The sequence below is a fragment of the Trachymyrmex cornetzi genome, unplaced genomic scaffold (genome assembly GCF_001594075.2).
Source record: "Trachymyrmex cornetzi isolate Tcor2-1 unplaced genomic scaffold, Tcor1.1 scaffold309, whole genome shotgun sequence".
Classification (NCBI taxonomy): domain Eukaryota; kingdom Metazoa; phylum Arthropoda; class Insecta; order Hymenoptera; family Formicidae; genus Trachymyrmex; species Trachymyrmex cornetzi.
Genome location: NW_017297786.1, coordinates 719,109 through 746,569, shown reverse-complemented (window position 1 = coordinate 746,569; position 27,461 = coordinate 719,109). Strand labels below are relative to the sequence as shown.

The 27,461-nt window shown below is 36.5% G+C and overlaps 7 protein-coding genes across 10 annotated transcripts; 3 read left to right on the top strand and 4 right to left on the bottom strand.

The window, feature by feature from the left end:
- Positions 1-176: 176 nt before the first annotated feature.
- LOC108762558 (uncharacterized) lies at positions 177-3,622 on the top strand. The gene is made up of 4 exons (XM_018509599.1): positions 177-705; positions 866-1,343; positions 2,809-2,886; positions 2,963-3,622. The coding sequence occupies exons 1-4, from the start codon at positions 621-623 to the stop codon at positions 3,306-3,308; spliced, it is 987 nt and encodes a 328-aa protein (XP_018365101.1). The 5' UTR covers positions 177-620; the 3' UTR covers positions 3,309-3,622.
- A 1,302-nt stretch (positions 3,623-4,924) lies between these two features.
- Positions 4,925-10,166, top strand: MetRS (methionyl-tRNA synthetase 1). 3 transcript variants are annotated; one of them, XM_018509631.1, is made up of 16 exons: positions 4,925-5,188; positions 5,461-5,612; positions 6,047-6,169; positions 6,246-6,407; positions 6,480-6,602; positions 6,693-6,808; positions 6,885-7,001; positions 7,079-7,117; positions 7,196-7,360; positions 7,456-7,732; positions 7,816-8,200; positions 8,383-8,596; positions 8,678-8,914; positions 9,010-9,343; positions 9,416-9,646; positions 9,725-10,166. In XM_018509631.1, the coding sequence occupies exons 1-16, from the start codon at positions 5,086-5,088 to the stop codon at positions 9,872-9,874; spliced, it is 2,928 nt and encodes a 975-aa protein (XP_018365133.1). In that variant the 5' UTR covers positions 4,925-5,085; the 3' UTR covers positions 9,875-10,166. The 3 variants fall into 3 exon arrangements, with proteins under 3 accessions (XP_018365133.1, XP_018365135.1, XP_018365134.1); XM_018509632.1 differs by lacking the exon at positions 4,925-5,188 and having other exon boundaries at positions 5,541-5,584; XM_018509633.1 differs by lacking the exons at positions 4,925-5,188; positions 6,047-6,169 and having other exon boundaries at positions 5,508-5,612; positions 6,316-6,407.
- Positions 10,167-10,195: 29 nt separating this feature from the next.
- Positions 10,196-12,992, bottom strand: LOC108762552 (uncharacterized). The gene is made up of 9 exons (XM_018509591.1): positions 12,984-12,992; positions 12,707-12,847; positions 12,314-12,622; positions 12,128-12,255; positions 11,877-12,038; positions 11,440-11,648; positions 11,153-11,367; positions 10,812-11,077; positions 10,196-10,739 (listed from the first exon to the last, which is right to left on the bottom strand). The coding sequence occupies exons 1-9, from the start codon at positions 12,990-12,992 to the stop codon at positions 10,208-10,210; spliced, it is 1,971 nt and encodes a 656-aa protein (XP_018365093.1). The 3' UTR covers positions 10,196-10,207.
- Positions 12,993-13,556: 564 nt separating this feature from the next.
- LOC108762585 (uncharacterized) lies at positions 13,557-17,212 on the bottom strand. The gene is made up of 10 exons (XM_018509640.1): positions 17,041-17,212; positions 16,785-16,954; positions 15,982-16,290; positions 15,761-15,888; positions 15,242-15,403; positions 14,956-15,167; positions 14,679-14,893; positions 14,327-14,598; positions 14,039-14,245; positions 13,557-13,978 (listed from the first exon to the last, which is right to left on the bottom strand). The coding sequence occupies exons 1-10, from the start codon at positions 17,201-17,203 to the stop codon at positions 13,900-13,902; spliced, it is 1,917 nt and encodes a 638-aa protein (XP_018365142.1). The 5' UTR covers positions 17,204-17,212; the 3' UTR covers positions 13,557-13,899.
- A 381-nt stretch (positions 17,213-17,593) lies between these two features.
- Positions 17,594-21,201, bottom strand: LOC108762584 (uncharacterized). 2 transcript variants are annotated; one of them, XM_018509639.1, is made up of 11 exons: positions 21,176-21,201; positions 20,859-21,094; positions 20,595-20,779; positions 19,931-20,239; positions 19,732-19,859; positions 19,437-19,598; positions 19,034-19,248; positions 18,707-18,921; positions 18,145-18,413; positions 17,807-18,013; positions 17,594-17,703 (listed from the first exon to the last, which is right to left on the bottom strand). In XM_018509639.1, exons 2-11 carry the CDS (start codon positions 20,998-21,000, stop codon positions 17,607-17,609), a joined length of 1,929 nt encoding a protein of 642 aa, XP_018365141.1. In that variant the 5' UTR covers positions 21,001-21,094; positions 21,176-21,201; the 3' UTR covers positions 17,594-17,606. The 2 variants fall into 2 exon arrangements, with proteins under 2 accessions (XP_018365141.1, XP_018365140.1); XM_018509638.1 differs by lacking the exon at positions 21,176-21,201 and having other exon boundaries at positions 20,859-21,108.
- A 205-nt stretch (positions 21,202-21,406) lies between these two features.
- On the bottom strand, positions 21,407-25,009 carry LOC108762587 (pancreatic triacylglycerol lipase). The gene is made up of 7 exons (XM_018509643.1): positions 24,848-25,009; positions 24,610-24,712; positions 23,356-23,504; positions 22,765-23,010; positions 22,036-22,242; positions 21,777-21,933; positions 21,407-21,697 (listed from the first exon to the last, which is right to left on the bottom strand). Exons 1-7 carry the CDS (start codon positions 24,924-24,926, stop codon positions 21,640-21,642), a joined length of 999 nt encoding a protein of 332 aa, XP_018365145.1. The 5' UTR covers positions 24,927-25,009; the 3' UTR covers positions 21,407-21,639.
- A 610-nt stretch (positions 25,010-25,619) lies between these two features.
- Positions 25,620-27,455, top strand: LOC108762589 (male-enhanced antigen 1). Its single transcript, XM_018509645.1, has 4 exons — positions 25,620-25,798; positions 26,274-26,478; positions 26,574-26,645; positions 26,919-27,455. The coding sequence occupies exons 2-4, from the start codon at positions 26,299-26,301 to the stop codon at positions 27,138-27,140; spliced, it is 474 nt and encodes a 157-aa protein (XP_018365147.1). The 5' UTR covers positions 25,620-25,798; positions 26,274-26,298; the 3' UTR covers positions 27,141-27,455.
- Positions 27,456-27,461: the final 6 nt, after the last annotated feature.

Here is a 27,461-nt window from a genome sequence, read left to right as displayed (position 1 = left end):
TGCTATTGGATGATCTAGAAGAATACACCAATAGCAGCGAGCGCTCACGGATCTGCTCCACAACAGTTGAGTCTGCTGAACGCGACCAATGTCGCTTCTCTCTATATATAGGACTCTAATCATACCCCGAGACTGGTGCTTGGTCGATAACTTGATGGCGCCACCATTTCCTTGGTGTCGGCACCTAGCGGAACGAGGTAGAAACACTAAAGAAGCTTCGCAATCGGAAGTTCTCGAAACTATTGAAAGCTTTGTTCTTCTTGCTCCGCACCTCACCGCACTTCTCTTCCACCATTTCCTCGTTGCGGGCTACATGTACGTTGTTGTGCTTCCCGTTGGACGTGGTGTGGACTCTACGACGACTATCAACTGCGTATATTTGCAACCGCTGCACCTTCTTACACTTTCTGCAGCCAAAATATCAGAGCATATCAGAGGTGCAAAAGGTGTAACGGAATAAAGCGCGAAAATAAGATACTGCATCACGCGGCGAGGAAGGGCTTTTACCGATTTGGTTGGGATTGATGTGAAGAAAAGCGTGCGACTACCAACCGCGGTGAACCGGACGAGTCTCAGGATTATACAGTCAGTGACTTCAAGGCGTCATCCTGGCGGCGAATATGCAAGGCTGGTTTAATCGCGACGAGGATGGCAAGGTGATCATAGACAGCAATGGGTTTGTCACGATCACCTGCGAAGGTAATGGTAAATAGACCACAATTATATTTTATATATGTATGTATCTATATGGTATATTCTATTGGCGTGTGCATTGTTCACATTACAATACTTTACCATATAATATCCATTAACAATAAGTTAATGTAAATATATCTATAAATATTAATAACATTGATGTTGATAGAGGAAAATGTGGTTTTTCAACTGCATATATCAGAGATCGACGACAAAGCTGAACAGATGTGTTTCAATGTCAATGGCAAAGATATATATATCGATGTTGTCCCATTTGAAACAAATGAGAATGATACCGAGGGTGATAAGATCATGGTTGAATCAGAGAACAAGGAGTCCAAGGATGATAAGTTTAATAGTACTCCAACAACAAGTAAAAATGGAAATGCTATTTTCCCTTGGTGCGACGCCTCGACGAAGATCTTCTTGAAAGAGTACAAATTGAAAAAGGAATTAGTAAAGCATCGAAAGTTAAAAAATATGAAGAGGGCATATCAGGAAATATCCTATAATTTGGCGGAGAATGGCTTCAGCGTATCACCCTTGCAAGTGGAAAATAGATACAAAACACTCAAACGTGCTTATAAGAACATGATAACACACAACAGAAGGAGTGGAAGAGGAAAATATATCTGCAGTTATGAAGAGTAAGTTTGTTTTTCTAGAGAATTTTTACTTCATCCTCATTCCTATTGGTCGTGGCTGAGCGTGGTGACTTCTCTCATATGCCTGTGGTGTACACAGTCATATGAGACATACAGTTTAATGTCAATTCCAAACAACAATTTATTAGACAAGTGCTCTTGGCAAGGATACTCGGTGGTTTGCCATTGCCTTCCGAGAGGAGCTACGAGCGTTCGAAAATATTTTTCGGTCCTGCCTGGGATTGAATCTGGGATCTCTGGCATAGTAGTCTCGTGCACTACCTGAGCCACGCTCGCACTCAAAATTTTTACAAGTTGACTCAGTTTTACAACTCACAGTTAACTCTTAACCGAGGTTCAACTTATTTCTCAATAACTTATTCCAATTCTATAATTGAAAAAAGATAATGAATAAGTTGAACCTCGGTTAAGAGTTAACCATCAGTTGTGAAACTGGGCCTTAAGGGGATGCTAAACCGATCACTGAACTCGATCGAGGTCGATAGTACAGACTTTTCTAATTCCAAATTCGATAATAATGGTGACATCTTTGATTCAGTCTTTATATTATATTATGTAATATATATATATTATTCTGTCTTACTCAAACGTATACATCTGTTCTTATCTAACATATGCCAGCACCATCTATCGCAAACCGCGCAACTACTGCTACACGGAATTTCGGCTCTGTTGACAATCCTAGTCTTCGCAAAGCACCTGTACACATGTATTTTCCATTCGGTGACGATACTTTTTTTCTAGACTTTCAATCGTAATTCTACAAACTCGGTATCGTTCGTTCCAATAATGTGACCTCAGCTGCACGCTTATTTTCAAGATATGGACTCTAAAACTCTTGTATCAAGCAAATATGTATCTGGGGTGACAGCTGTACGAGCCAAAAGTAAGTGAATTTTTTTAACTTTTTTTCGATTTTCTCATGAAATCCAGTACAGCTGAGGTCCTATTTGTGCGTACTTTAATTTATATAATAATACTTTTGCAATCCGTAAATCCAATTCCGAGATTTTTCACCGAATGGAAATACAGTGGATAAAACAGGAGGCTTTAGCATCGCCTTAATCATTGAATCACATGTTAAATTTTTTTTTTTTTTTAATAAAGTTGTGACCCTTAAGAACTATTCAGTCTATCTATAACTTCTCTTATTTACACCTTAATCATTCTCTTTTTTTCATCTAACATTCTACAAAAGTATGTAGAAAAATTCCTGGATATCTTAGACATATCTTGTAAATTCCAAATCCTTTAAGCTCTTCGTACAATTCACAACAACTGTAAGCCATCTAACTTTTAATCACATAGTTGGAGCAGTAAGCTTTTTTAAATTTTCTGTGTATGTGAAATATGCGATTGAATCTGGATCCACAGATTGCCAATCTGTAAACCGAGCTTAGAGCCATCCATGCCTCATATGTCAAATGTATGTTAAATATGCTTACAGTGATCTGGTTGAGATATTTTCCAATGATATATATGACACGAAAATGAATGATGAAGATGATGCAAAGGATCCAAAGGAGTAAGTTATAACTAACCAAAATTATCAAATTATTTAATTAAGTACTTTAAAGTTGATTCATAAATATTTTTTTAAGACTTTCACCTATTACTCAAAAAAATAATTCGTCTAGCGAGACATTTCATATGAAGACTCTTCAGCATAATGCCAGGTTGGAGGCTCAGAACGTGAAGATAATTGAGAATCTACAGAGCTGTCAGCGTTTATTGAAGAATTTAATCACTTCTTTGGACAATAAAAATAAAAATTCTAATTACGTGCCAAGCGGAGTCTTGCAGATATGTATGGAGATGCGGGATATACAGAAAGAAGCAAATACACGCACAGAAGAACAAAGGGAGAAGGCTAAGGAGCAGAGAGAGAAGACAAATAACTTATTGGAAGAAATTGTAACGATTCTTAAGTCTAGAAAGGACACGTAATACAGTTAATATCAGACAAGTGTTGGACTCATCCTCAATAGTTACAGAATAATAGAATTTATTTATTCTTTTAAATGCAGAGAGATAACTTTCTTGTTGTGTATTTTTATAATTTCACCACACGATTAATACACATTGCCTTCCTAGTAAAGTTTGTTCTGTGTACGTCACAATAGATTTCATTATGATAAAATTTTTAAGAATGATTATTGTATATTCAATGATATCGTATTGAGGTTGTGTCATGAAGCTAGTATGAATATTTTTATTATAGTCAAGCTACATAAATTTTATATGAGATGGCTTTTATTTTTTACATTAGTTTTAAATTCTGTCAGGCGTGACTATTATGAAAAAATTTTAGAACACCACTGAAAAATCAAACATCACAGAGGGCAGATTATTACTACGACGGCAGTCAAAGTGTTAACTTGTCTAACAAGATGATTGTAAATAATTAGACAAAAATAATTGTCTACTTACTGATACAAAAAATATCAAGTAAGATTTTCATTTGTAAACCTAAGTTACGCATGAGGATCGAGATTTAAGGGCTTATTTTGTAAGTCTTAGGCCCGATTTCACAATATATGGTTACTTAAAGATTAAAGGTAACCAAGAAATTCATGAATGAATTTCACTGATGAACCTGTTGGTAACCTTTAATCTATAGGTAACCATATATTGTGAAAACGGGCTTTAATGACTGTAAAAGCATGATCAGACTAGAGATTAAGATTGAGAATGGAATTTAACAAAAGCAAAGTTCACTAAACTTGAGATTGATTTTCTTTCTTTTGATTGGTTAAATTCCAATGTAATCTCAATCTCTAGTCTGATTACACCTTTTACAGTCGTTAAGAGTTATAGGCTCTTTAAATTCTACTCACTACAAACCAACCACTTTTTTTTCTTTCACTGCTAATTTAAGTGACTTTACTGTAAAAGTAAAATTAGATTAAGATAATAAAGATATGAAATGTAATTATAGTTTAAAAATAAGGTTGCATTTGAGAAGATAAAAATTTTACTACACAAATCCAAGTTACCTCTTATGACCTTGTGTAAAAACATTAAAAAATATATTAATATTTCTTATATTGTTCAAATATTCTACAATATACCTTGAATTTTTTTAACTTACCTAATTATTTTATAATTAAAGCAAATATACTTATAATGAGGACAAAGATGCTAAGATACATAAATATTCCTATAATTCATGTTTATTCTTATTGATAAAAATCTACTCTTCTTCCTCTAGCTCCAAGTTGGAGCCTCCAACATTGATATCTAGCAACTTGATAATTTTAAAGTGTCTACCTACATACCTGTGGAAATATCGTGTCCAATAAGAGACTTATAACGTTTTTCACTGGCAGAACTTGCAGAACTGGTGCGCGCTCAGTGTTCATTAAAGCTGTACACTAACCTAATCTGAATGTTAAAGTGAGATATCTCGATTAATAAAATACCCAATGTATATTTTATCAAATACCACAATAAAATATATTGAGGATTTCGCGGTTTAATTCGTTTCTGTGTTTTTATTAAACATACATCTTTACGTCGATTTGTGTACAACGGCTTTAAAGTGTACCGAGCGCACACCAGTTCTGCCAGTGAAAAACGCTATTAGACTAACTGGAACATGGACTAGAGGGAGAGACGAAATCTGTTATCTGACGCAATCCTCGCGTCGCTCACATGTCTCCCATGGTTGTGGACTAACATATTTCCCTATTTATTGACGTATTTATTAATTTATTTGGCGACAATGATCGTTTCTACGAATGAGGGTAACCCGAACGCGCTGAAGTTGATTATTGCAACTAAATTAGCGCAGGAAACCGTCTCCGTTAGGATTCTAAAGCCTAGTGGTGAGTCCATTAACCTCTTCCTGTTTCTCTCCGTGTCTATGTAAATTCTTAATGTAATATTCTTAAGATTATACATATACACGACCTTGTCTTGCGGAATATTATCATGTCTTAATAGTCAAACCGATTAGCTTCACTTTTTGTCAATTTCCTAATTCATTAGAACACTGATTGTTCATATCTTCATCAATTTTCTCTATTTCTTGACTTGATCAATTTGTCTTCTATGAGGCAGTTAATGCATGTGATTATGACTTATATATTATATGTAGATGCTACCCTGGGCCGTTTGCCGACACTGGCTACACCTACAGGATTATCTCTGTTCAGTGTCTCGTCAGCATTGCGCTTCCTGTTATCTGTACCTAAAGAATTAGAGGTTCTCAACGACAGATGGTTGGAATGGGAAATTTCTCAATTACAAGTATTATTTTGATTTAGCATTGAATCTATATATCAACTATAACTTTAGCTTTTGTTTCTAATGGTCTTTGTGTTATTTTTTTATTGTTATATCATTGAGAATGCTTATCCAGCAAGAGAATGACACAGTGTAACACAGTGAATCATTCCATCTTTATTTAACATTGACAAACAATAAGGATGTAATAATTCATTGTGTATCATTTGTGTCTCTTGCTGGAAAGTACCCTGAATTGGACAGAAAGCTATTATTGATTCTAGGAATATTCAAAACTGGTTGCATTCAGCTGACAAAGCAGCTCAGTAAGTGATTTTTTTTTACAATTCTAAAAGTAAGAATCAATCATATTAAAGAATCAATGAGCGTTCACTGAGCTGCTTTGTTTGTTAAACACAATCAAAGATTCTTAATATTAAAGCTGTCATTCTTTGCAGCCAGCCATATTAAGTCACGCGAGTGCTAAAACTTCTAAAGCTCTAATAAAACAGAAATCCAACTTATGGTCTTTACTAAAAGATCTCAATAGTGAACTGAAAGACAAACAGTACTTAATTGAGGTAAATAATGAAAACATTTTATTACTTGAATGTTTTATTACTCAAATGTCCATTGTTTATACCACTTTTTTTTTAGAAATGTAGTAACTTATCACCAGCAGATATTTCTATTTGGGTAAGTCTTTGGAGCACTATATTGATTACAGATATCGCAAATGATATTGCCAAAGACTTATCAAGTGTCAATAGTTGGTTAGCTAATATTCAAAAGCAGCCAATTATCCAACAATCAATTAAGGTAAAGTCGTGTTGTAATATCTATTTTATAAACATTGATTTGACATATGTAATTGATATATTCTGAATGCAGGAATCTATTGAAATGTTCAAATTAGAGAGAGGTCCAAAGGCTATTGCAAGTATTGAAGCTGTTTCTTGGTTCCCTATCAATACAGTCTCAAATCCTCAAGTTCATGAATCAGTATCTAGTGATGTAAGTATTTTAAATTAAATATTTTTAATGGACCATTCCGCAAATAACAGTGGACCTCTCATATATGTAAACCTAAATGATTTATTTTAGATTAGCCCAACAAAAGAAAAAGAGATGGATATCGTTAATCAAAAAGAACTTTGTAATGTGGCAAAGAGTTGGGCCACTGAACAATATCCAGAAGTCAAGGAAAGTTCATATCCTATGTAAGTTGGATGAATCTAACAAATTTATATAATTTATAGAAATTTATTAAGCTAGTTACATATTTTTTTCTTTTAGACTGCCTAAAAAGGATGAACGAAATATGTTGATAACATCAGCTCTTCCTTATGTTAATAATGTCCCGCATCTAGGAAATATTATCGGCTGCGTTCTTTCAGCCGATATCTTTGCAAGGTTTATACACTTAAAAAATACTAATACAAATACTTTTAACTTAACAATATGATAACGAAATTTTTTAACTTGCGCAGGTATTGCAGGCAAAGAAATTACAATACTCTTTACATATGGTAATTATTTCTTTTTGGCAACATACAAGAAAATTAATGTTCCACAATTCAAATAAAATTTTAAAATTTAATTTTAAGTGGAACCGACGAGTATGGCACCGCGACTGAAGCAAAAGCTCTGCAAGAAAAAACGACTCCTCAAGCTATTTGTGATAAATTCTTTGATATACACAACGATGTTTACCGCTGGTTTGGCATCGGATTCGATTATTTCGGCCGCACTAGTACACCCGAGCAGACAGAGTAAGATTGTAACCTCTATTTTTATTCTTTTATTTCTTTCGTTTCTTTATCTTATTTACATTAATTACATTCATTTTCGTGATAATTCTTTTCAGAATCGTTCAAGCGTTTTTCCTAAAAATTAAATCGCAAGGCTACGTGTTGACCGAGACTGTGGAACAACTACATTGCGAATCCTGTGATCGGTTTCTCGCCGATAGATTTGTGGAAGGCACGTGTCCTGGATGTAAGTACGAAGACGCGCGCGGTGACCAATGCGATGGTTGTGGTCATCTCGTCAATGCAGTCGAGTTAATAAACCCTCGATGTAAGATCTGTAACACTAAACCTGTCGTGAAAAACTCAGTACAGTTCTTCCTGGATTTACCCAAGGTGAAATTTATATCGTGATACTCCGTCGATATGTTTCCAGCGAAATACGGAATTATATACGAAAATACAACTCTGTGTTGCAGTTAGAAGAGAAACTGAAGGAATATTCTACTACACGTGATAAAGGATGGTCCAACGTCGCGAGAGTGGTTTCAAAAGCGTGGTTACGCGATGGTCTGCAGCCTCGTTGCATAACCAGAGATTTGAAGTGGGGAATACCTGTTCCGGTAAAGGGTTTCGAAAATAAGGTGTTTTACGTCTGGTTTGACGCTCCTTTCGGATATATCAGTATTACAAAGAGGTATACCAAAGAATATAAACAATGGTGGCAACCTCCTCAAGATACAAAAATCAATTTGTACCAATTTATGGCAAAGGATAACATTCCATTCCACACGATAATGTTTCCCGCTTGTTTATTAGCGGCTAATCAAAATTATACATTGATGAAATGTATACTGGCAACTGGTATGATATTTTCAAAGAATGCACATCTCTCGAACGCATTTTTTTATTTTGTAATTTTATGTTTTTGTATCTTTATTTTAATCTATTTTTCTTTTTGAATCTTGTGAATTCTCTCTTTTTATTTAATTTCTTTACACATATTTGTTCATCAATTTTCCTATCAATATAATATTCTATTTTAGAATATTTAAATTATGAGGATAAGAAATTCTCCAAGTCTAGAGGTATCGGAGTGTTCGGAACCGATGCCAGAGATACCGGAATTCCAGCTGATGTATGGCGATTTTATTTAGCTTACATTAGACCCGAAACTCAAGATTCCAATTTTAATTGGGTGGATTTAGCCACGAAAAATAATAGCGAATTACTAAATAATCTTGGAAATTTTGTCAACAGGTTTGTAATTACTATATTTCTTTGTAAGTCATCAATAATTAATGTCCTATTATTAACAGTCTCAAAACTTATTATGGATAGAGCTCTAGCATTCTCTGAAAAATTCTTCGACTCTAATATACCACCGATAGAGCCGGAAGAGGCCGATTGGACTGTATTAGCATTGGCACAACGTGAACTGTCGGCTTATATAAACGCTATGGAGCAAGGCAAATTGAAAGATGGCTTAAAACGCATATTGGCGATTTCGAAGCACGGCAATCAATATATGCAATTCCAACAACCATGGATGAAAATCAAGGGAAATAACGACGACAAGTATAATCAGTTTTATTTATTTTAATTGCTTTCTTACCGGTTGGTCCTCTATTATTAGTACTTATCCAAGTAATATCTTTATTCAAAATTAACAGGAAAAAAGCTGGAACTGTTGTTGCAATTTGCTGTAATTTAGCCTGCCTTCTTTCTGCTCTTCTGGCTCCCTTTATGCCTAGTACAGCCAAACAATTGAGATCTCAACTAGGTTTGAGTAACAAAAGTTATGGCTATATCCCCGAAACAATAACAAACATGTTACCTACTTGGCACAAAATCGGCAAGCCCAATCCGCTGTTCACTAAGATCGAAGATCAAAAGGTAGAAATGTTACGCAAGAAATATGCTGGACAGCAAGAGACTAATGGCGATGGAACGAACAAAAGTTCCAACGAAAGTATCGCATTATTAGAAGCCGCTATCACAAAGCAAGTTAGTATATCTTTTTTTTTCTTTTCTTATAATACGAGAATCGTCTCCTTGCACATTTTGTGTATTTCCTAGGGCAACTTAGTAAGAGAACTGAAAGCTAAAAACGATAAGAGCGTTTGGCAACCGCAGGTAGAAATTTTATTAGATTTAAAAAAGAAGCTAACTGATCTCAAAAGTAATGCAAATGCACCTGCGAAAAAATCACCCGCGAAAAATAAGAAAGCCGAACCGATGCACGTGCCCGAACAAAATGGGGATACTCTAACTGACGTAGCGACATTAGAATCAGCTATCGCGAAGCAGGTATTGGATGTCATAAAATGATACCTGTTTTCCTTAATAATTTTATGTACAATTTGCTACATTATATCGTGATTTCAGGGCAATCTTGTACGAGAATTGAAGGCCAAGGAAGATGGAAGTGTATGGAAGCCACAAGTGGAAATATTATTGAAATTGAAACAGCGTTTGTCAGATCTTACTGGAACAGCACCAGTCGTTGTTGACAAGAAATCTAAGAAAAAAAAATAATTATATTTCCTTCGTAATAGGGTGATGAAATGTTTTTATAAGTTACATTATTTATAGGTATTTCTTCGGCATATGCACATGAATATGTGCAGAGCACGATGCAATAGTATTTGACTAACGATAAAAAATACACACGCGCTTTATTTAACACGTTTATTTTACCTACTTGCGCATTGTGTATCGAAACTTAAAGGGGGGGGGGGGGATTATGAAAAAAACATTTGTACTTTATTTAAATGCGTTTATTCGCACTATGTATGTATAATGATAATTTATTAAACAATTTACATAAAAGACCATTATTATTGGAAATTTTGCTTATCTCGATATTCTTTATTGATACTGCTTAGACATAAGCACTTGTTGAAAGAGATTACTCGCTTCTGGGAGCACTAGAATGATGTTATTTTTAGGCGGAACTTTATCTTTTAGTAATATCTTATTTTTCTTGTCGATTTTAGTGTCTGTTTTAACGTCTGATTTAATATTTTGTTTTATATTTGGTTTGATACTTGGTTTAATACCTTGTTTTATACCTGGTTTAATGCCTAGTTTAATGTCTGATTTAATATTTGGTTTAATGCTTGGTTTAACGTTTAGTTTAACGCTTGGTTTAATGCTTGGTTTAATGCCTGGTGTAATATCCGATGTTTGCTTCGAATTCATTGTGTAGAAGACAAAATACTCGATACCAAATACGATAAGTGAAATTATCATACCAAAGAGCAAAAGAAATAAGATCGGCGCCGCTTCATAAATGGTCACGCTGGAGACGAAAATCTCGTCACTTGGGCAATAAGGCTTCCTGGCCGACCGACGACGTATTTCTCGTCGCCGTAATCCCGAAGTATTTATCCTCAGTAATCTATATTAAATAATCTTGATCTAATTTTTTAAAATAAAAATTGTAATCAACACATTATAACGATGTACTCACGCTATTTTAGAGATTTCGTGAAAGTGACTTTTAAGATTAGACCACAGGCCCAACTCAGACTTCAACAGGTGAACTTCTGTTAACTGACATATCATCTGTTTGTCGAATGCAAGTTCGATGGATGGATAAATATCATCCGGATCCGCGTGATAAGCAAAACCTCCTCTCTTTATTCCCTCCACGCCCTCCTCGAGCGAGATAAATCTCTTCGATTCCGGTATAGCGTTCCAAAAGGGTCTGAAGTATTGTACGTCCGGTCTTGGGTTCTAGTAAAATGTAGAAGCTTGTCAAAACGATTAAGCTTAAAAATATCGAATTACTATTTTGGAATGCTTTTTTACTCGCAGCAAAAAATTGAAGAAGACATTTTTCTCAGCAGCCATCTGCATCTTACTATGCGCCAACGAATACAATGAATCATTCATTTTTTGAAGAGGCTCATTCAATCTGGCTGACACTATCGCCGCTCCGTAATAATTGTATACCAACAGGCCGAAGACTGTGATCTGAATTAAGGCGATTCGACTGGCCGATTGATTAGAGAGAGAAGGAAAACCTGATCGATATTACAATAACAGAAGAACAATATATTCGCTATCGTATCATTATAATCGTTAGTAGCAAGTACCTTGCTGGCATAATGCGGCAACGGCGATCAATGCCGAAATGCTGCAGCCGTAATCGTCGGCACGTTCTAACTTCAGTATGCAGGAGAGGATGAGAATTGTAATCACCACGATCAAGATGATCGAGTACCACGTGTCCGCCGCGAACGGTTTCAGTATTATCCAGGGTTTCATCTTCGTCGCCGGTATGGTACGAAACATGAAACAGGTACTGAATGAAAAATTATTCGCGAGTTGGACAAGAGATCTTATGTTGCTTATTATATTTTATTTATTTATGTACAAATTCCCAAATAATACCAAATTCAAAATCGGGACACAAGACATCTTTTAGACAATTCTCGCAAAAATATCTTTAAAAGTATGTCTTTTAAACGTTTTATATCATATTGTGTTCCGAATTTGGACTTTTGTTTTGTGAGTTTTCTTCATTGCTTACCGCGTGGGCCATTGTGGAAAAATAACGCGCGCGTAACCATATCTCTCGATCGTTAGGATAGACGGATAGTAACCCAAATCCGCATCGTCCCTCTTCAAGGTGCCCATCAAGGGGCCATTACTGTCATTCTTCTCCCAGTGATCAATCTCGATGAGGTCCATGCTGCACGCGAAAACATTCGTTAAGCCCGGTTAAAACGATCAATATACAGTACATACGCGAAAATATTTAAATGTATCATAGTCAATTACGTAAAGTTAAACATGTTGGCAACGTGCGAGAGAAGAGTGTGTCCGAATTTCGGCCAATTGTCCATGACCTCGAGGCTGTCACCCTCCAGATAATCTATCAAACTCACATTCTCTGGTCTGTGCAGCACCTATGGTACATCTTCTATGTAGTAATTAAAATGTTTTTTTTTTTTAAATGAAGCTTACAATTCCGGCCGCCTTGGCTCGCATTCCATGATAATCTCGTCGTCTGTTGATTCTCGAATCGGTCAACTTGATCGTAAGTCCTTCGTTCTCTCGCCAACTACCGAGCCATGTAACGTTAAGCACTCCGCCGCGCATTTTACAGTGATTATATACGTCATAGAGAACGTAATCGCTATCGTTCGGCAGCAAGATCGCAAAATCCGTGACAATGCTGAAGCCACTATCGTTTAAACTCTGCAAACTGTCGTTCAAGTTGCTCCCGAAGATCAGCCAGGCATATGAATAGTCATACATACGATGAGTTGTACCCTATATACAGGTTTAATCTTTTTTATTTGATTTCCAGAGCGAAAAATTATGTTTTTCTTTTTTGCAGAATTTCGAAATTCTCACTTCGTTGAATATGCCGCTGACGTTTTGATTCGGACATCGTATATCCACAAACACGCCCATAGTTCGATCGGTGTCGAGGTATCTAGGTATATCGATTTGTGATCCAGCCGGTTTAATCGCCGTGGACATCCCGACATCGGTCTGTGTGTGTGTTTTATAAAATTTCGTTTTATATATATTATTATATATTAGATATATAAAATTATATATAAAAAAATATATATTTTATTCTGCGAATTATTAAGAACTCATACGCAAAACGCAATGCTTGACGTACCATCCACATCTCCGCAGGAGAATCCCACTACTCTGGTTACATTTTTGTAAACAAAATAGTCCCGAATAATTTGGCTGGTTTGCGCATAAACGATAATGATAAACGTTTGTAAAAAAAAAACGCGACACATCAGGCACATTGTTTCTCAGTATATATGAATTACGAGGTTGCGATGACGTTACAACTATTTCGTTTCGTCTTCATTCTACATGAAAAACCAGGATAATTTCGTATCCGAGACAATAGCAGAACTCAAGACAATAGAAACGATTTGCAGAGTTCGGACTCATTCATAATATCCATAACGTCGATTGACATGACAGCATAATCACGTCGGTTACAATGATACAAACCATATACAGGGTACCTCGTCACTTTCGTCGTTCACCTCATCTAAGATACTCCTACCAATTTGAGATTGAGCCTCTTAAAAAATTTATTTAATTAATAGCTCTTGAGAGAGAGAGAGAGAGAGAGAGAGTTCCGCAGGTGAATACTGCGTCTGGATGATCCATGTGACAATGTGTTACAAAAATTTTGGAGTGACTCCAAGACACCCCGTATATGGCGCGATTTCCTCTTTAGTTTCAAAGTCCTCTACTTTCTGTCCCTATTCTTTATCAATTGCCTCGAAGTCGAATCTGTTACGATCAATTTGCTTGTCCCTCTATCTATTATCCGGTTGTTTTCTTGCGAAAGTATTCATAGGAAAATTTCTCCAAAGAGACTGTTCTGCGATGCTAGTGAATTCACAGTTTTATTAGATCAATATTAGAGCGACTGGGAAAAAATTACATTTGTAACGCATTCTGTCTCCTCGCGTAAAATAAATATACGGTAATGAGACACTAATGAATGTACCAATTATAACACACGAAGGAACTTATGAATATTTTACTTCCCAAAGTGAGATAATTCACTCAGATAAATTATGTTTGCTCGTACTGGCTGTCGCTTCCGCGTCATCGCTGCTCAAAGGTCTCGGCGTTTCTTCTCTACGAGCAAAATTATGATAACTTCGACATGCTAAGACGTAAACGCGAGCGTTAGCTCACCTCATGAATCGATAGTAGATGATATTCTCGATAAAGCATATTATGCCTCCGACAAGTACGCCGAAAGCTAATAGAATCAAAGCCGGAGCGATCTCGTATATGGATATGCTTCTCGTGGACAATGTATCGAGTGTGCATTGAGGTTTCCTGCTTGACCAATATTTTATCTGTCGATCACGTAACCCGGTATTGAACATCTTGGATAGCCTGAAGAAGAATTTAATTATTTCTTGAACTATACTAGCACCTTCGTTACATAGCAAGGAAAAATTATAAACAAGAATTTACCCGATTTTCGCCATCTCAGTGAATTGACCATTGCGACTGGCGTACATACCCATGACGGATTGTTTAAACAGATGGATCTCCGTCAATGCGCAGATCTTGTTCGGATCGAACATTTTTTCGATGTATGGATACGCCGTGTTCGGATCCGTGTGATAGGCCAGGATACCTTCGCTGACCTGCTTCATGCCCTCCTCTAGCGGCAAGTACCGCTTCGACTCCGGTAAAGGATCCCAGCGTTTCTTCCTAAAGTAATTTGATTCCGAGTTAAGTTTCTGAAAATATAAAATTCGAATACTGTACAGTCTTTCTGGAAACTTGATGCGTATGTATTTCAGCGTGTCTAGAAACGTACGTATAGAAAGTAGTTCAAATACGGCACAGCCTCTGCCGCAATTTTCAGATTGCTATCCGCGAGAACCGTCACGTCATCATCCATCATGTCGAGCGGTTCGCTCAAACGAGCCGACACTATACTACCTGAGTAATAATTGAACATAATCCAATTAAACATGAGAATCTGCAGAAGAGCGATACGACCCGGAATACATTCGGGATAAAAATTTGCACCTACAGAAGAAATTCTCGTCAAGTTTCTGAGATGATACATTTGCTATCTACTTATTTTATACCTTGCTGAGCAGTAATGCCGATAGTAACGACCACAGCACTGGAATATTTCTCTTCTTTGCTCGCCTCCTCGCGTTTCATTATTATCCTCATTATGAACATGAAGAACACAACGAACACGGCGCTCAAGTACCAAGTCTGAACCGCAAACGGCTTAAAGAAAATCTCTAGCTTGATTTTATTCGACGGAGTGGACAGCAACATGAAACATGGTCTGCAGAAGAGATTAATTATTCGTTAAACGATGTCAAATTGACGTTTTCTTGATGTAAAGCGAAATTTCGATACCGAATCGGCCACGCCGCGCCAATCAAGGTAGCATAATCTAATCTCTCGGATACCATAATTCTGGGGTTACTGCCGAAGTCGATGTAATTTGTTTGTAGAATCTCGAATATCAAGCCGTGCACGCTGTGACGATCCCAATAAACTATTTCCGAAGCGTGTATACTTGAAAAAAGATATTTTTAGGATTACTCCTGGGAAAAAATGTTACATATATCGACATATTTTATATATAATTATATGTAATTGTATATAAAATATGTCAACTTTACATATAATTATATACGAAATATTTTTTCCCGGGCTCTTACAGAAATATATATATCTAATAGTAGCCTATTTATTTATTACTGAAAAATAGTAATTAATTATTTACTTGAAGTACTAAAAATACTGGACGATGTTATTAATACTTAAAATAAATAATTAATTACTTTCAATACTAAATTGATCGGTATTAGATTTTTGTAAAGATATTAGCCACCGAAAAATGCAAATTTCATCCTAAAAACTGAAAAATACCTAAAATTGAAGAGATCAGCGGTGTGAGATATCATGGCGAACACGAACTTATGCATACTATCTAAAGATCTGGTGTTAATATCGATCATATAATCCTCCAATCGCATGTTCTTTGGCCTGTATTGTATCTAACAATGAAGCATACGATAAAAATATTATAAAATATAATTAAACGTTTCTCCTTTTTTTTTTTGTAGAACCATATATTCAATGAGACGCACCACACCCGATATTTTCAGCGTCATTCCGTGCATATTCGCCCTTCTTTCGACCAGAGGTTGAGTCAGGGTGATAATAAGACCTTCTCCTCGTCGCCACCAACCCAGTCGAGTCAAATTCAATGTACCTCCACGGTATTTACAATGATTATAAACGTCGTAAAGATCGTAACCGCTGCCATTCGTTATCGCAAGCGTGAAATCGGTCGTCATACTGTAAGCATTATCGTTCAAAAGCGGCACGCTGCTATTCAGTGTCGAGCCCAGGACCAGCCAGTGATATGAGTAGTCATACATACGGTACTTCGAGGTCTGAAAATATGAAATATATCCTCTTTCTTTCTTTCTTCTTTTTCACATGAGAAAATTGAAAATATCATATAAATATGAATGATTAACCCTTCGTGGTCACATCTCCTGAGAATTTTATGTAGATCACACAGGGGACAAAATGACTCCAACATTTTAACTGATTGCCGTATTTACAGTTTTTATTCCTTAAAATCACAAAAATTACTGAACATACTTTAAACATTGTAGAATATGGAAATGCAATAGATTTTTAAAGTTTTTAATTTTAACATATTTTAAAAAATCACAAAGGCAAACGTCTAAAGAGCGACACCTAAACGTCTAAAGAACTGCGGTTGAAGGTGCAAAAAAGGTATTTTAAACTTTGGATAAATGACAATTTAAATGTCGTTTTAAAAAAAAACTTCGAAATATAAAGCCTCACGCCATTTTGGGGTTTCTTGGACCCCAAGTAATCACGAAGGGTTAAAGATTCACTCTATAAATTCTTTTACCTCAGCAAAGATGGTCACGGCGCTTTCGTTGCGACAACGCAAATCCACGACAACTCCCAAGCTCCAGGCATCAGTGCTCAAGAATCGTCGTATGTCGATATCCTTGTCATGTTTCCGAATGATCGTAAATATACCAGCTCTGCTTAACGATTTTACGAAATAAAAATCACCTGCGATAAAAAAATGAGACATGAAAAATCTTTAACATTTATGCTTTTGTTGAATGATTCACTAACACTTCGAAAATTTCACCTACTCGTAAAATCTCCACAGGAGAATCCCACAACATTTCGCACTGCCTTGTTCACGAAATAGTCGCGAATAAAGTCACTATCTTCCGCGTTGACGTTACAAGTGAATCGCAGTAAAGCAAAAAATATCACGTACGCTCCACTGTGCTTTAATTTCGCATTATTCATATTGTACAAAAAGTAAAAGTTCTGCAGACTTTATGTAACGTCGAGTCTACACACATGAATACGAATAAATGAAAGAGCTAACAAAAATAGAGTGTAATTCGATTAGATTTGCACGGATCGGTTGTAACATGCTTTGAATTTTTCAGCATCTATATAACATTAAACATGATATGTTGAAATCATACGTCTTATCATTTATTTACGTTCCAATGCTATGACATTCTGCCGAGGAATGAAAACTAGAAAATGTGTCATTATCGAACTACAGCAAATCACACACGGTAGTGATTTATTATTTGCGCGTACATCTAATGAATAAACACACAAGCTACAATATCTGCGATAAAATCTAATTGAACAAGCATTAGAATAGAATGGCATATAGAAATAATATATTATCTGGTTATTCGCGCGAGAATATTTCGCCCGGCGAAGTAGGTGCGTTTCTCATGAATTTCGGAAAACACAGTTTCCTCTGTCCGTTGGTAGACATTGATAATCTAAAAAAGAAAGAGATCAAATGACATAATGGAAAATTTTAAAAATACTTCAGTATATTATTCTTTTTCTTAACTAATTAATTTTTTTAACATTGATCGTTACCGAGGCCATAACCAGTAGACAAGATTCTCTGTTATGCAAATGACGAGAGACAGCGCGGCGGCGATGCCAATAAACACAAAAACGGGTACAGCTTCATAGATCGACAGCGGTTCCTCGATTAGCATATTTTTCGGACAAAACGGTTTTCTCGCCGACCAGAATTTCAGTTGCCGCCTGCGTATGCCCACGTCATACATCTTGGTCAAACTATAATAATAAACATTATGATAAATATTATAATAATAAACATATGAATAATAATTGCTTCAAAAATGAAAATTTAAAGAATGAGGCACATGTGTAGGCGTCTACTTATAGTCACTTGCGTATTCTCCTACCCGATTCTAAATAGCGGAGTGAACGGACTCCTGTGTCTGCCCCAAAGGGCGAGCACCGCGCGAAAGAGATGAACCTCCGTTAGCTCGCATATCATCCGTGGGTGGAAATGCCGCTCAATATACGGATACGCGGACTCGATTGACGTGTGATAAGCCAGGCCGCCTTTAGCCACGCGATTCAGACCCTCCGCTAGTGGCAGATAACGTTTGGATTCCGGTAGTTTGTCCCATCGTTTCGCGTTAAAATACCGTATCTCCTTTTCCGGTGTCTTTCAACAAAAAGATGAAATAAGAGATGCGCCAATGTAATAAAAAAAAGGAATTTTATATTTTGAATAAAATGAGATCTCTGTAAACATCAACTAACAATAATATAACATCAACGTTACATATAACACGTTATATTTCATTTCTGTTGAGAATAAAATTAGAATATTGATGTTACTATTAATATTTACTAAAATACGATTTTTTATTATAATTATTGAACTCCTTTCTTATAAAATGAATCTCACTATTTGGATTATGTAATAATTGAACTTTAATATTTAAAAGCATCTACCTGCAAAAAAGAACGAATATATGGCGTTGGTTCGGCCGCCACTTTCAATTGACTGTCCGCCAAGCTGATCAACGAGTCATTCATCTTCACGCTCATATTCTTTAATCGATCGGACACGATACTTGCCGAATAATAGTTCAGGATTAACACGCTAAAGAGCATAATGTGTATAAATGCTATGCGACCTGCGTAATGCACCGGAACAAACACGGAACCTGTGAAAGTGCTTAATTTACCGATAATTCTTCATTTCCTATGCATTATTTCATTATTTTACTCAAAACTTGACAGAAAATTAACGAAGATGTTGAAGAGATTGGCGAGTACCTTGTTGGGAAATAGCGCCTATTGTAAGAAGAATACATATGTTGTAACCCTCCGACACACTGTGAATGCCTTCCTGTCGGATTAGTATTGCCAGGATGAACGCGGAAATTATTATCGTACAAAGTACAACGTACCAGACCTTGATATTTAACGGTTTCAAAAATTGTTTTGTCTTCATGTTCGCCGAGGATATCGTCCGGAATAAAAAGCACGATCTGCGTAGAAACAACTCATTGATGCATCAAGCAACAAGATACCCAGTAAGAAATGATAATGGAATCGACATCGATCCGATGTCGAAATCATCAAATCGACGTAGAATTGGCGTTGATTCGACATCGATTTTATTGTCATTTCTCACTGGGTAACACATTTCCTTATCGTGTATCGCAAAATTACATACCGCATTGGCCATACTGGGCCAATAATATCTCCCGACCGTAATCTATCAGCTTTCATCACTATTGGACTGGCCGAGATATCCACCGTCTTTTTTTGAAAAGCGACAAACATCGGCGCAGAATTATCCTGCCGCTTTCTTGGATCAACTTCCACGATTTCCATACTTTGAAATAATAATATAAAATATTAAAAAAAATTTTTATAACAATTTAAAAATATTTCCATAAAAAAAGAAATAAGCGAAAGAAATACAAAAGTATACTCGAAAAAATGTTCGCCCATTTCAAAAGACTTACGTGAAGTTAAAGAGATCAGCCATGTGCAACAAGATCGTGTACAAGAATTGGGACCGGCCGTATTTCGCCTTCATGTCTTGATCCAGCACGATAGCTTCCGTAGACAAATTGTAAAACTTACGCGGCAGCTACGAGAATTTACGGTTAATAAATCATATTACCAATTGCCGTACTCGTTATAAGCTAATCAATTACTTACTAAGACTCCCACTCTGAGCTTCATACCATGCAAGTTAAATCTTCTCTCATACTTTGGTTGCTTCAGTCTGATCGCCACACCAGATTTTTCGGTCCAGTAACCCAAAACGGTTACATTCAAGGAGCCACCGCGTGCTTTGCAAGGATTATACACGTCGTATAAATCAAAACCGGTATCGGTCTCTATAGCAATCGTAATATCGGTCACCACGCCGAAGGAATCATCATTTAATAAGCTCAAGGTGTCGTCCAACTTTCGTCCCAAAATAAGCCATTTGTGCGTCTCATCAAATAAGAAAGATTTCGTAGCCTTAAATAAGAAAGAGATTAATACCAAGAATTTTGCCATTGCTGCTTCAACATCTACGGCTTTGTTATGTTTTTTGATCCTTGTCTGTTCCTCCCCTCCTCTGGTTGCATTTTCACATAGATTAGGCACATACATTACTCCTTTATTCTTAAATTAAATTCTGCATTCTTAATTCCAAATATTTTACGCAATTAATATATAATATAATAAAGAATTCTTTTGTGAAAATCCCGTGATTGCATTTTCACATTATCTCCTTTATTCTTACATATTATATTGCATATTTTTAATTCCGGATACTTTATGCTGTTAATATATGATAGAATTAAGAATTTTTTGGAATAATATCTTTTACCTCATAATATATTACAGTATAATTGTGACCTTCGCATCGCGCGTCCACGTAAACGCCTAAATTACGATAATTATTCTGTAAAAGCTTCTTAAAAATACGTATCGACGATCCATTCACGGATCCGAGATTGCACATCGATGTAAGTACAAAGACTTCGTTAAATGTCCTCGCGAATTTCACGTTGCCTGTCATGAGTCGAGAAAAGTTTGTAATATAATAATTATATATGAGTTATATTTCTATCATTTAAATATTGTTACGCACTTTCGAGACCACCGCAAGAAAACCCTACAACGTTGGACACGTCTTTATATAAAAAGTAGTCTCGGGCCATAATATTGTCGTTTGCGTAAGAAACGAGTAGTAGACGCGACAGAAACAGCAACTTCCAACTTCCATGACGCATTTCGTAAATTATACGGATTACATCGAGATTATACCTGTTTGAAGGAGTTTGAAGGAGAATAAAGCAGTCATTCCTGCGTCCGCCGCATGGTCAACTACTCAAAGCGCAAGTCTCATGGATATTTCATTTCATGCATTTTTACGATTTGAAATATTAATTCCTTCGACCGACTTACATATTTATCTACCTTCCTGGAACTTCTAGTTATTATTTTATTATTATTCTATTGTATTAATTTCTCCGTGTTTCTCTTTCGCGATATTGCTTCGAGATTTTCACATTTTCTGAGAAATCGAGAGTGAGGAAAAAATTCAGGAATTTCATTGAAGAGAATCACAGGAAATGTAATAAGATGGAAAAAATGTGACGATATTATTATGAAAGGAATATTCATTTAAAATCATAGTTTCAATTAATGTAATTTGTACTCTTTCTAATGTAGCATTACGTATATTAAGGATACATTCTGATACGATGTACGTTCGATGTACGCATTCAGAATCGAAGCGCTTCATAAATAAAGTAACTTATCAATGACTAGTACAGATTATTGCGCTATTACCGTTCGAGCTGTAACCGTGAGTTAATTCGCAAATTCTCAATTCTAAAAAAATTCGTCAAGATCGATATTCAGAACGTTTACTGTAGCGCAAAGGGAGGAGCGTCATTGGTCGATAGATAAAATTTGCCACGTAACCTGAACGAGAAGAAGACAAATTGTGATGAATTGTAATCAGTTTTCGCGAATTTAAAAAATATAAACAATGATATCTTACGAGGTAGAGGCGTATTCGCCCATCATAACAACTGGATTGTAATCGCAGAGTCGCTCCTTGTATTTTTCCCAGCTCTCGCACATTTTCGCCTTGAAACCTACCGTGCTGCCGATGCTCTCGGTCATAAGCTGATGCGCTCTGGAATGGCTGCAATAAGCTGAAATACAAAAAAAAAGGCATTAAGATACCGCTCAAGAGTCATCCTTTCAATATTCTCCACAGCAAGGATATGATAATATGAATACCTTGCAATACTCACTTATCGTTGGCACGAAAGAACATCCAGGTTGCGGAATCTTGCCGTTATTAGGATAAAAATCAGCGTGTCCCAACGGTGCCAAGAATCCAAACACTGGTCCGCTGGTATGAATGACATCAACGAATTGAGCGTCGGTTGGATCCAACCGGTATTCTGGATCGACGACACCCGAGATAGTCTCGAATAGAGGACTCGCAGGATCTAGTCCTTCTCGGGAAAATCATGGAATTACGTTCGCGACATATAGCCAATATTTTCACTCTCGTAATTCATCGACATCGATAACAAGTATTATAACTGTATCGTCTATTTACAGCCATTTCCCAGTGCTGTCTTATCAGTAATACACCCCAAATAAATATTACAACTTTAATTCGCATAATTTCGTTATTTAGTTTAATATTTATCCGTTTTTTTAATATCTTTTTTCTATTGTAACAAGAATCCTTTGAGGAAAAAGACTATTGTATTAATAATTCCGTTAGAAAGTTATGATACTTTTTATTGATATCGTCAAACTCGAATTTGCATTCTTCTACGAAGACTGAGGCTCACAACTCAGTTTCACAGCTCCCCGGATCATCGTGAATTCTTAACCGAGGTTTAACTTATTCTTCATCTCTTTCTAATGCTAGAATTGGAAAGAAATGAGGAATAAGTTGAACCTCGGTTAAGAGTTTACCGTGAGCTGTAAAACTGAGCCTAAGTATTACGTATTCATTGATCTACCTGTTATTCTCCCAACACGTCCGTCGTGATAAGCTCCGGCGAAGCCTGCTACATAAGAGCCCAGGCTATGACCACTGATGTGTACGTCCTTATACTCCAGGTTCGAGTCCCGATTCAAAAAATCCAAGAACTGGCCTAAGTACTCACCAACTAGACGCGTGTTCTTAGCCGCCACCGGATAGGCGTCGGATGCCAAGATTCCCCAGCCGACGACTATCACGTTCACATCCTGATAAAGCAGATACGCTAAAAATGCAATTAAATGTTATATCTCTATCTTAAAAAAAAAAACATGTTTTTTTTTCTTATTTGGAAGCAACATTTTAGAGGACATGGGATCGTTAGATCAAAAAGTAGCGGGATATAAAAAAAAAACCTTGGAACTCTTCCGCGAAGAGTTTCTGGCGGGAGAGAGCGAGCAGAAAAACTTGCAGAATGATTAATTAAGCCGTTATCGCATTGACCCTTGAACCGACAACGACGTCGATTCCGTGTTTACCGAAATAGGCTGACCCTGATTGTTTGCGAAAGTAGTAGCTGCGGTAGTAAGGAATGCGAATACGCGATGACGTAATACCTAATTCCACCCACCGTCTATTAGATCACGTATCCAGCCCTCGTTTCCGGTATCGCTGAATCCATGAACGATGAACTTGGTCGGCCGGCTCTCGTTGAAGTGCGACGCGTACAGCACTTCGGTATTGTTCAGGAATAACTGCTCCTCGCCAAATGGGTTTTCCCTGTGCGAAGCAATATTGTGAGAAAGACATTGCAATGAAATTAATGCATGATAAACATTAAATTTAAGTCCGAACGGAGATTCTCATTGAACGTGCAAATTTCCCCGATTTCTTACTCTTCAAGGTAACAAAAGGAAAAGTTATAATAATGTTAAGAAGTGCCTTCCTCAATCGGCTTGTTTGCCGGAAAGAGAGAAATAAAAAAGAAGGAAAAAGAAAGGAGAGCGGGAGTCAAACCGAAGGCGCGATATTAAGGCGTCAACGCGGCGCGGCGTCTCAACACTCGATAGTCGATCGAACGTCAGCGCTGAGAATAGAATGCCCGCTGATTGCACGTATCATTAAAAAATTGACGCATCCTCCACGGGGCAAGCCGGCGATAGCGGTGCCATGGTGCATAGAAATTAGCCGCGTCGGCGTGTGATTGATTCCCGATCGACGTCAAGATAGCCTCTGGGCCAATTGCAATTATATAAAATAATTATTTGGGAAATATGCCCAAGGGAATTCGGTATATGACGATGAAAACGTGGACAGTGAAAAAGATGAAAGCCTGCAGTATATGGCCGGTATTCGTAGTCGATTCTTATATTCAAGATTGGCTTAATTAAGTACAATCTTAAGATGTCATGAATTAATCAGAGGCCGGTATTCATAATCGACTCTTATATTTAAGACTGTCTTAAGTACAGATTTAAGATCTCATAAGCCAACCAGACGGCTGTATTATCATCTTAAAACATTACTTAAGATGGTCTTAAAAGAAGAACAGACTATGAATACCGTCCAGAAAATTGTATTAATTAGCATCTTAAGATACTACTCAAGACGGTCTTAAAATAAGAACAGAATAAATATCAGCTTATATAATATAATTTCAGTTTAAGGCTTGATTGATGCATGTCTGAGAGTGAAGCATCTGGATGTCTTCTGTACAACCCCGGGAATGATTCTCTTTTGTTTCCTCTTCTAACTGACTGGACTTTTCACATAAATACAGCTGTTATCTCGTGTATCACACTGAGATGCAAGAACAACATTATATTCCACTTTCATATCTTATCGCAAATCGTTGTTGCAACTAATTAAAAGGGATTGTACGCACCTGGTGTACAATTTGAAGGTTGCTGGTTCGCGTTCCAGCACCGTCTCGACGATCGACGCTCGCGCGTTGTCATTAAGCAGGGTGCCCTCCGGATACGCATACGCTGGAATTAACAACTGAGGAATTAATCGGTTGGGATTAATCGGTCCGCGTCGCGAATAAAATTCATGGAAATAGAGAGGGGAGGGCAGCGATTTGTGCGTATCGGTGCGAGATTCGAACCGGTACGTCCGATTACCTGACCAGGCGAGTAGGAAGGTTGAAAGGACGAGAAGCTGGACCTGTGACATGTCTCTGAACGGGATGCTGCGCAACATACCAGTCTCTACGAGATGCACCGGATTACTACTTTAACTTGGTCGGCTTAACGTCGAGCCCGTCATTCATCCCGCGCGCTTTCTTTTTTCTCCTCCACCAGCTCTCGGGAGTACGATAAGAGCGCCTAATGCCTGCGTACAGCTTTAATTCGTTGACACGGTTCGCCACCGCGGATTTTTGACAAACGCCTCCTCACCACAGCCACGAATCTAATTACGTTCGATGCATTTCCATCTAAAAAAAATTAACTATGAGAAATTCAATGAATCGCAACGAAATCGGAACGTATGGAGATAAAGGTATGGAGACAATCCGACTTTACGAGGAAACGCCAATTAACTTTAAAAAAATTCTGCAATAAAAATTAATTGTTTTACGCAAAGATTTTTTAATGATACGTGTAGATATTTGAAATACGTACCTTATTTTCTAGAATATTAATTGTTTTTACACAAAACATGCTGCATACACATATATGATAAACCCATGCCATATCACTGTACGTTGCTCATTTGTTTATCTGAAGATTAATTAATTAAGGTTATGCATTTTTAGCATTAATCGTTAGTGCTTTCTTTTTTCTCCTCATCTTTTTTTGGATAAAGGACCTTCTATGCCTCATAAAAAATCATTCGTGTAATAAATTTATATAAAATATATGTACGTGATCTACGATACCGACTACGATTCAAGTAAATTTCGCTGCAACCTTGGGACTTGGGACGTCTTTCGACAGATTGTGCCTCACGCAATTTTCTCAAAATGGCGTACGCATATGGGCGCATTTATGAGGGCGATCGACGGTGAGCTGTCAAAATCGGCACTACGTGGCAATCTGGAATTTATTTGCAATTGCAAGCCTTGGAAAATGGTACATATATAATTCAATCATTGAATTATTCCTGTTCGATTTATTGATAAGTTGTTGCGTTGGATTATTTCTGTTCGATTTATTGATGAGTTGTTTTTATTTATGTTTATCATTCTCATTATTAATAATGTCATCACACCAATCAACATGTTCGTTAACTCGTTAGACTTTCCAGGTATCGTTTTAAAATTTACTCGAATCATGTCATCGGAATTATTTATTTATTGTTTATTTTTTACGATTTTTTTTTCTCTGAGTTATATGATAATAGTACACTAAATTATATTTGTTTTATGGCATATAAAATTATTACATGTTGACATCAATTTATATGTCAATATTATCAATTTACATATCAATATTGATGAGAATCGAATAGCATATATGACAACAAACATGTTAAAATGATACTTATGCTCGATATTAATATTTATTTTCATATTTGTGTTAATATTTATTTCAATGTTTGTTAAAGAGTTAACTGAATCTATCAATGCATCATGTCGCCTGAGCCTACACAAGAACCTATTCAAGATAATCTGACAGTTCCTAATACAGTCCTGGATACAAGAGCGGGGAATGATGAGGAAGACAGTGATGACGAAGATATGGGTATGGCGGGATATTTACCATTATCCCAAGTTTCTACTGATGCTGAACCCATATTAGGCGAAGAAGAGGTGTAAAGCAGCAATATCTTTTTTCTCTAATGCGAAGAACTTCTAGAAGTCATTTAATTTCTTAAATAACTAAAAACGTTCCTTTTTTATTCCAGAATGACGAATGGCTAACTGGATTTGGCGAATCTAATCAAGCATCATCTGTTCCAGCAACTGAAATCCAGCAAGTAAGTCATTTTTTAATTAAGAAAATTACTATGAAAATGTTCGGATCAGAATAATTTTGTTTTATTAATTGTACTATTTACGAACACTCGGATAGTATCTAAAAAAGTTTCTTTTTGCGAGCAAATAAATCAATTATAGTCTATAAAGATCTAGCATATTTTATTTAGACTGATATCTATGTTCTGCTTTAAAAGCATGATAATAATGTGACACTAATATGTAATAATAAACACAATGAATTTGTAATTATAAAAGACACTGCAATATTTCAGAGTTGTTCTTCAGAGGTATTGGAAGTCTGGTCATGTCCGCACAATCGTTCTGACATTGATCTAGATGCAACTAAGATCAAAGAAGTAAAATCCGTAATGGCGTCCATTACCATTCCCGAAGCTTGCATTCCACAATGGGCAAATGCAATCTCGGAAGAACAGTGGAAAGAGCAACTTCTCATACGCATTAAACAGATGCAGGATAAAGATTCGCAGAGCTGAAGTTGCAACATGAGTTGAGCTGGTTACAATAAAGAACTAAAATCTTTACTGTCAGCTGCACACAACGAGCAGTACATCTGGAATTATTTAAAGTATAATTTATTATAACGTAAATGCAGAAATATAATCGAGATGCCTATTGGGCGTTGTTTTGAGTCATATATATTTTAGCGTTTAAGTGTAAAAGAATAAAATATTTGATTTTTATATCAGTTAAGATAAAAGCTGTTTTGAACAGATTTTAGCATCTCGTTAATGCGTAGGGTGTATAATTGTGACATAAGAGGAATATAAATCAAAACATATTCGAACGAATCGCAA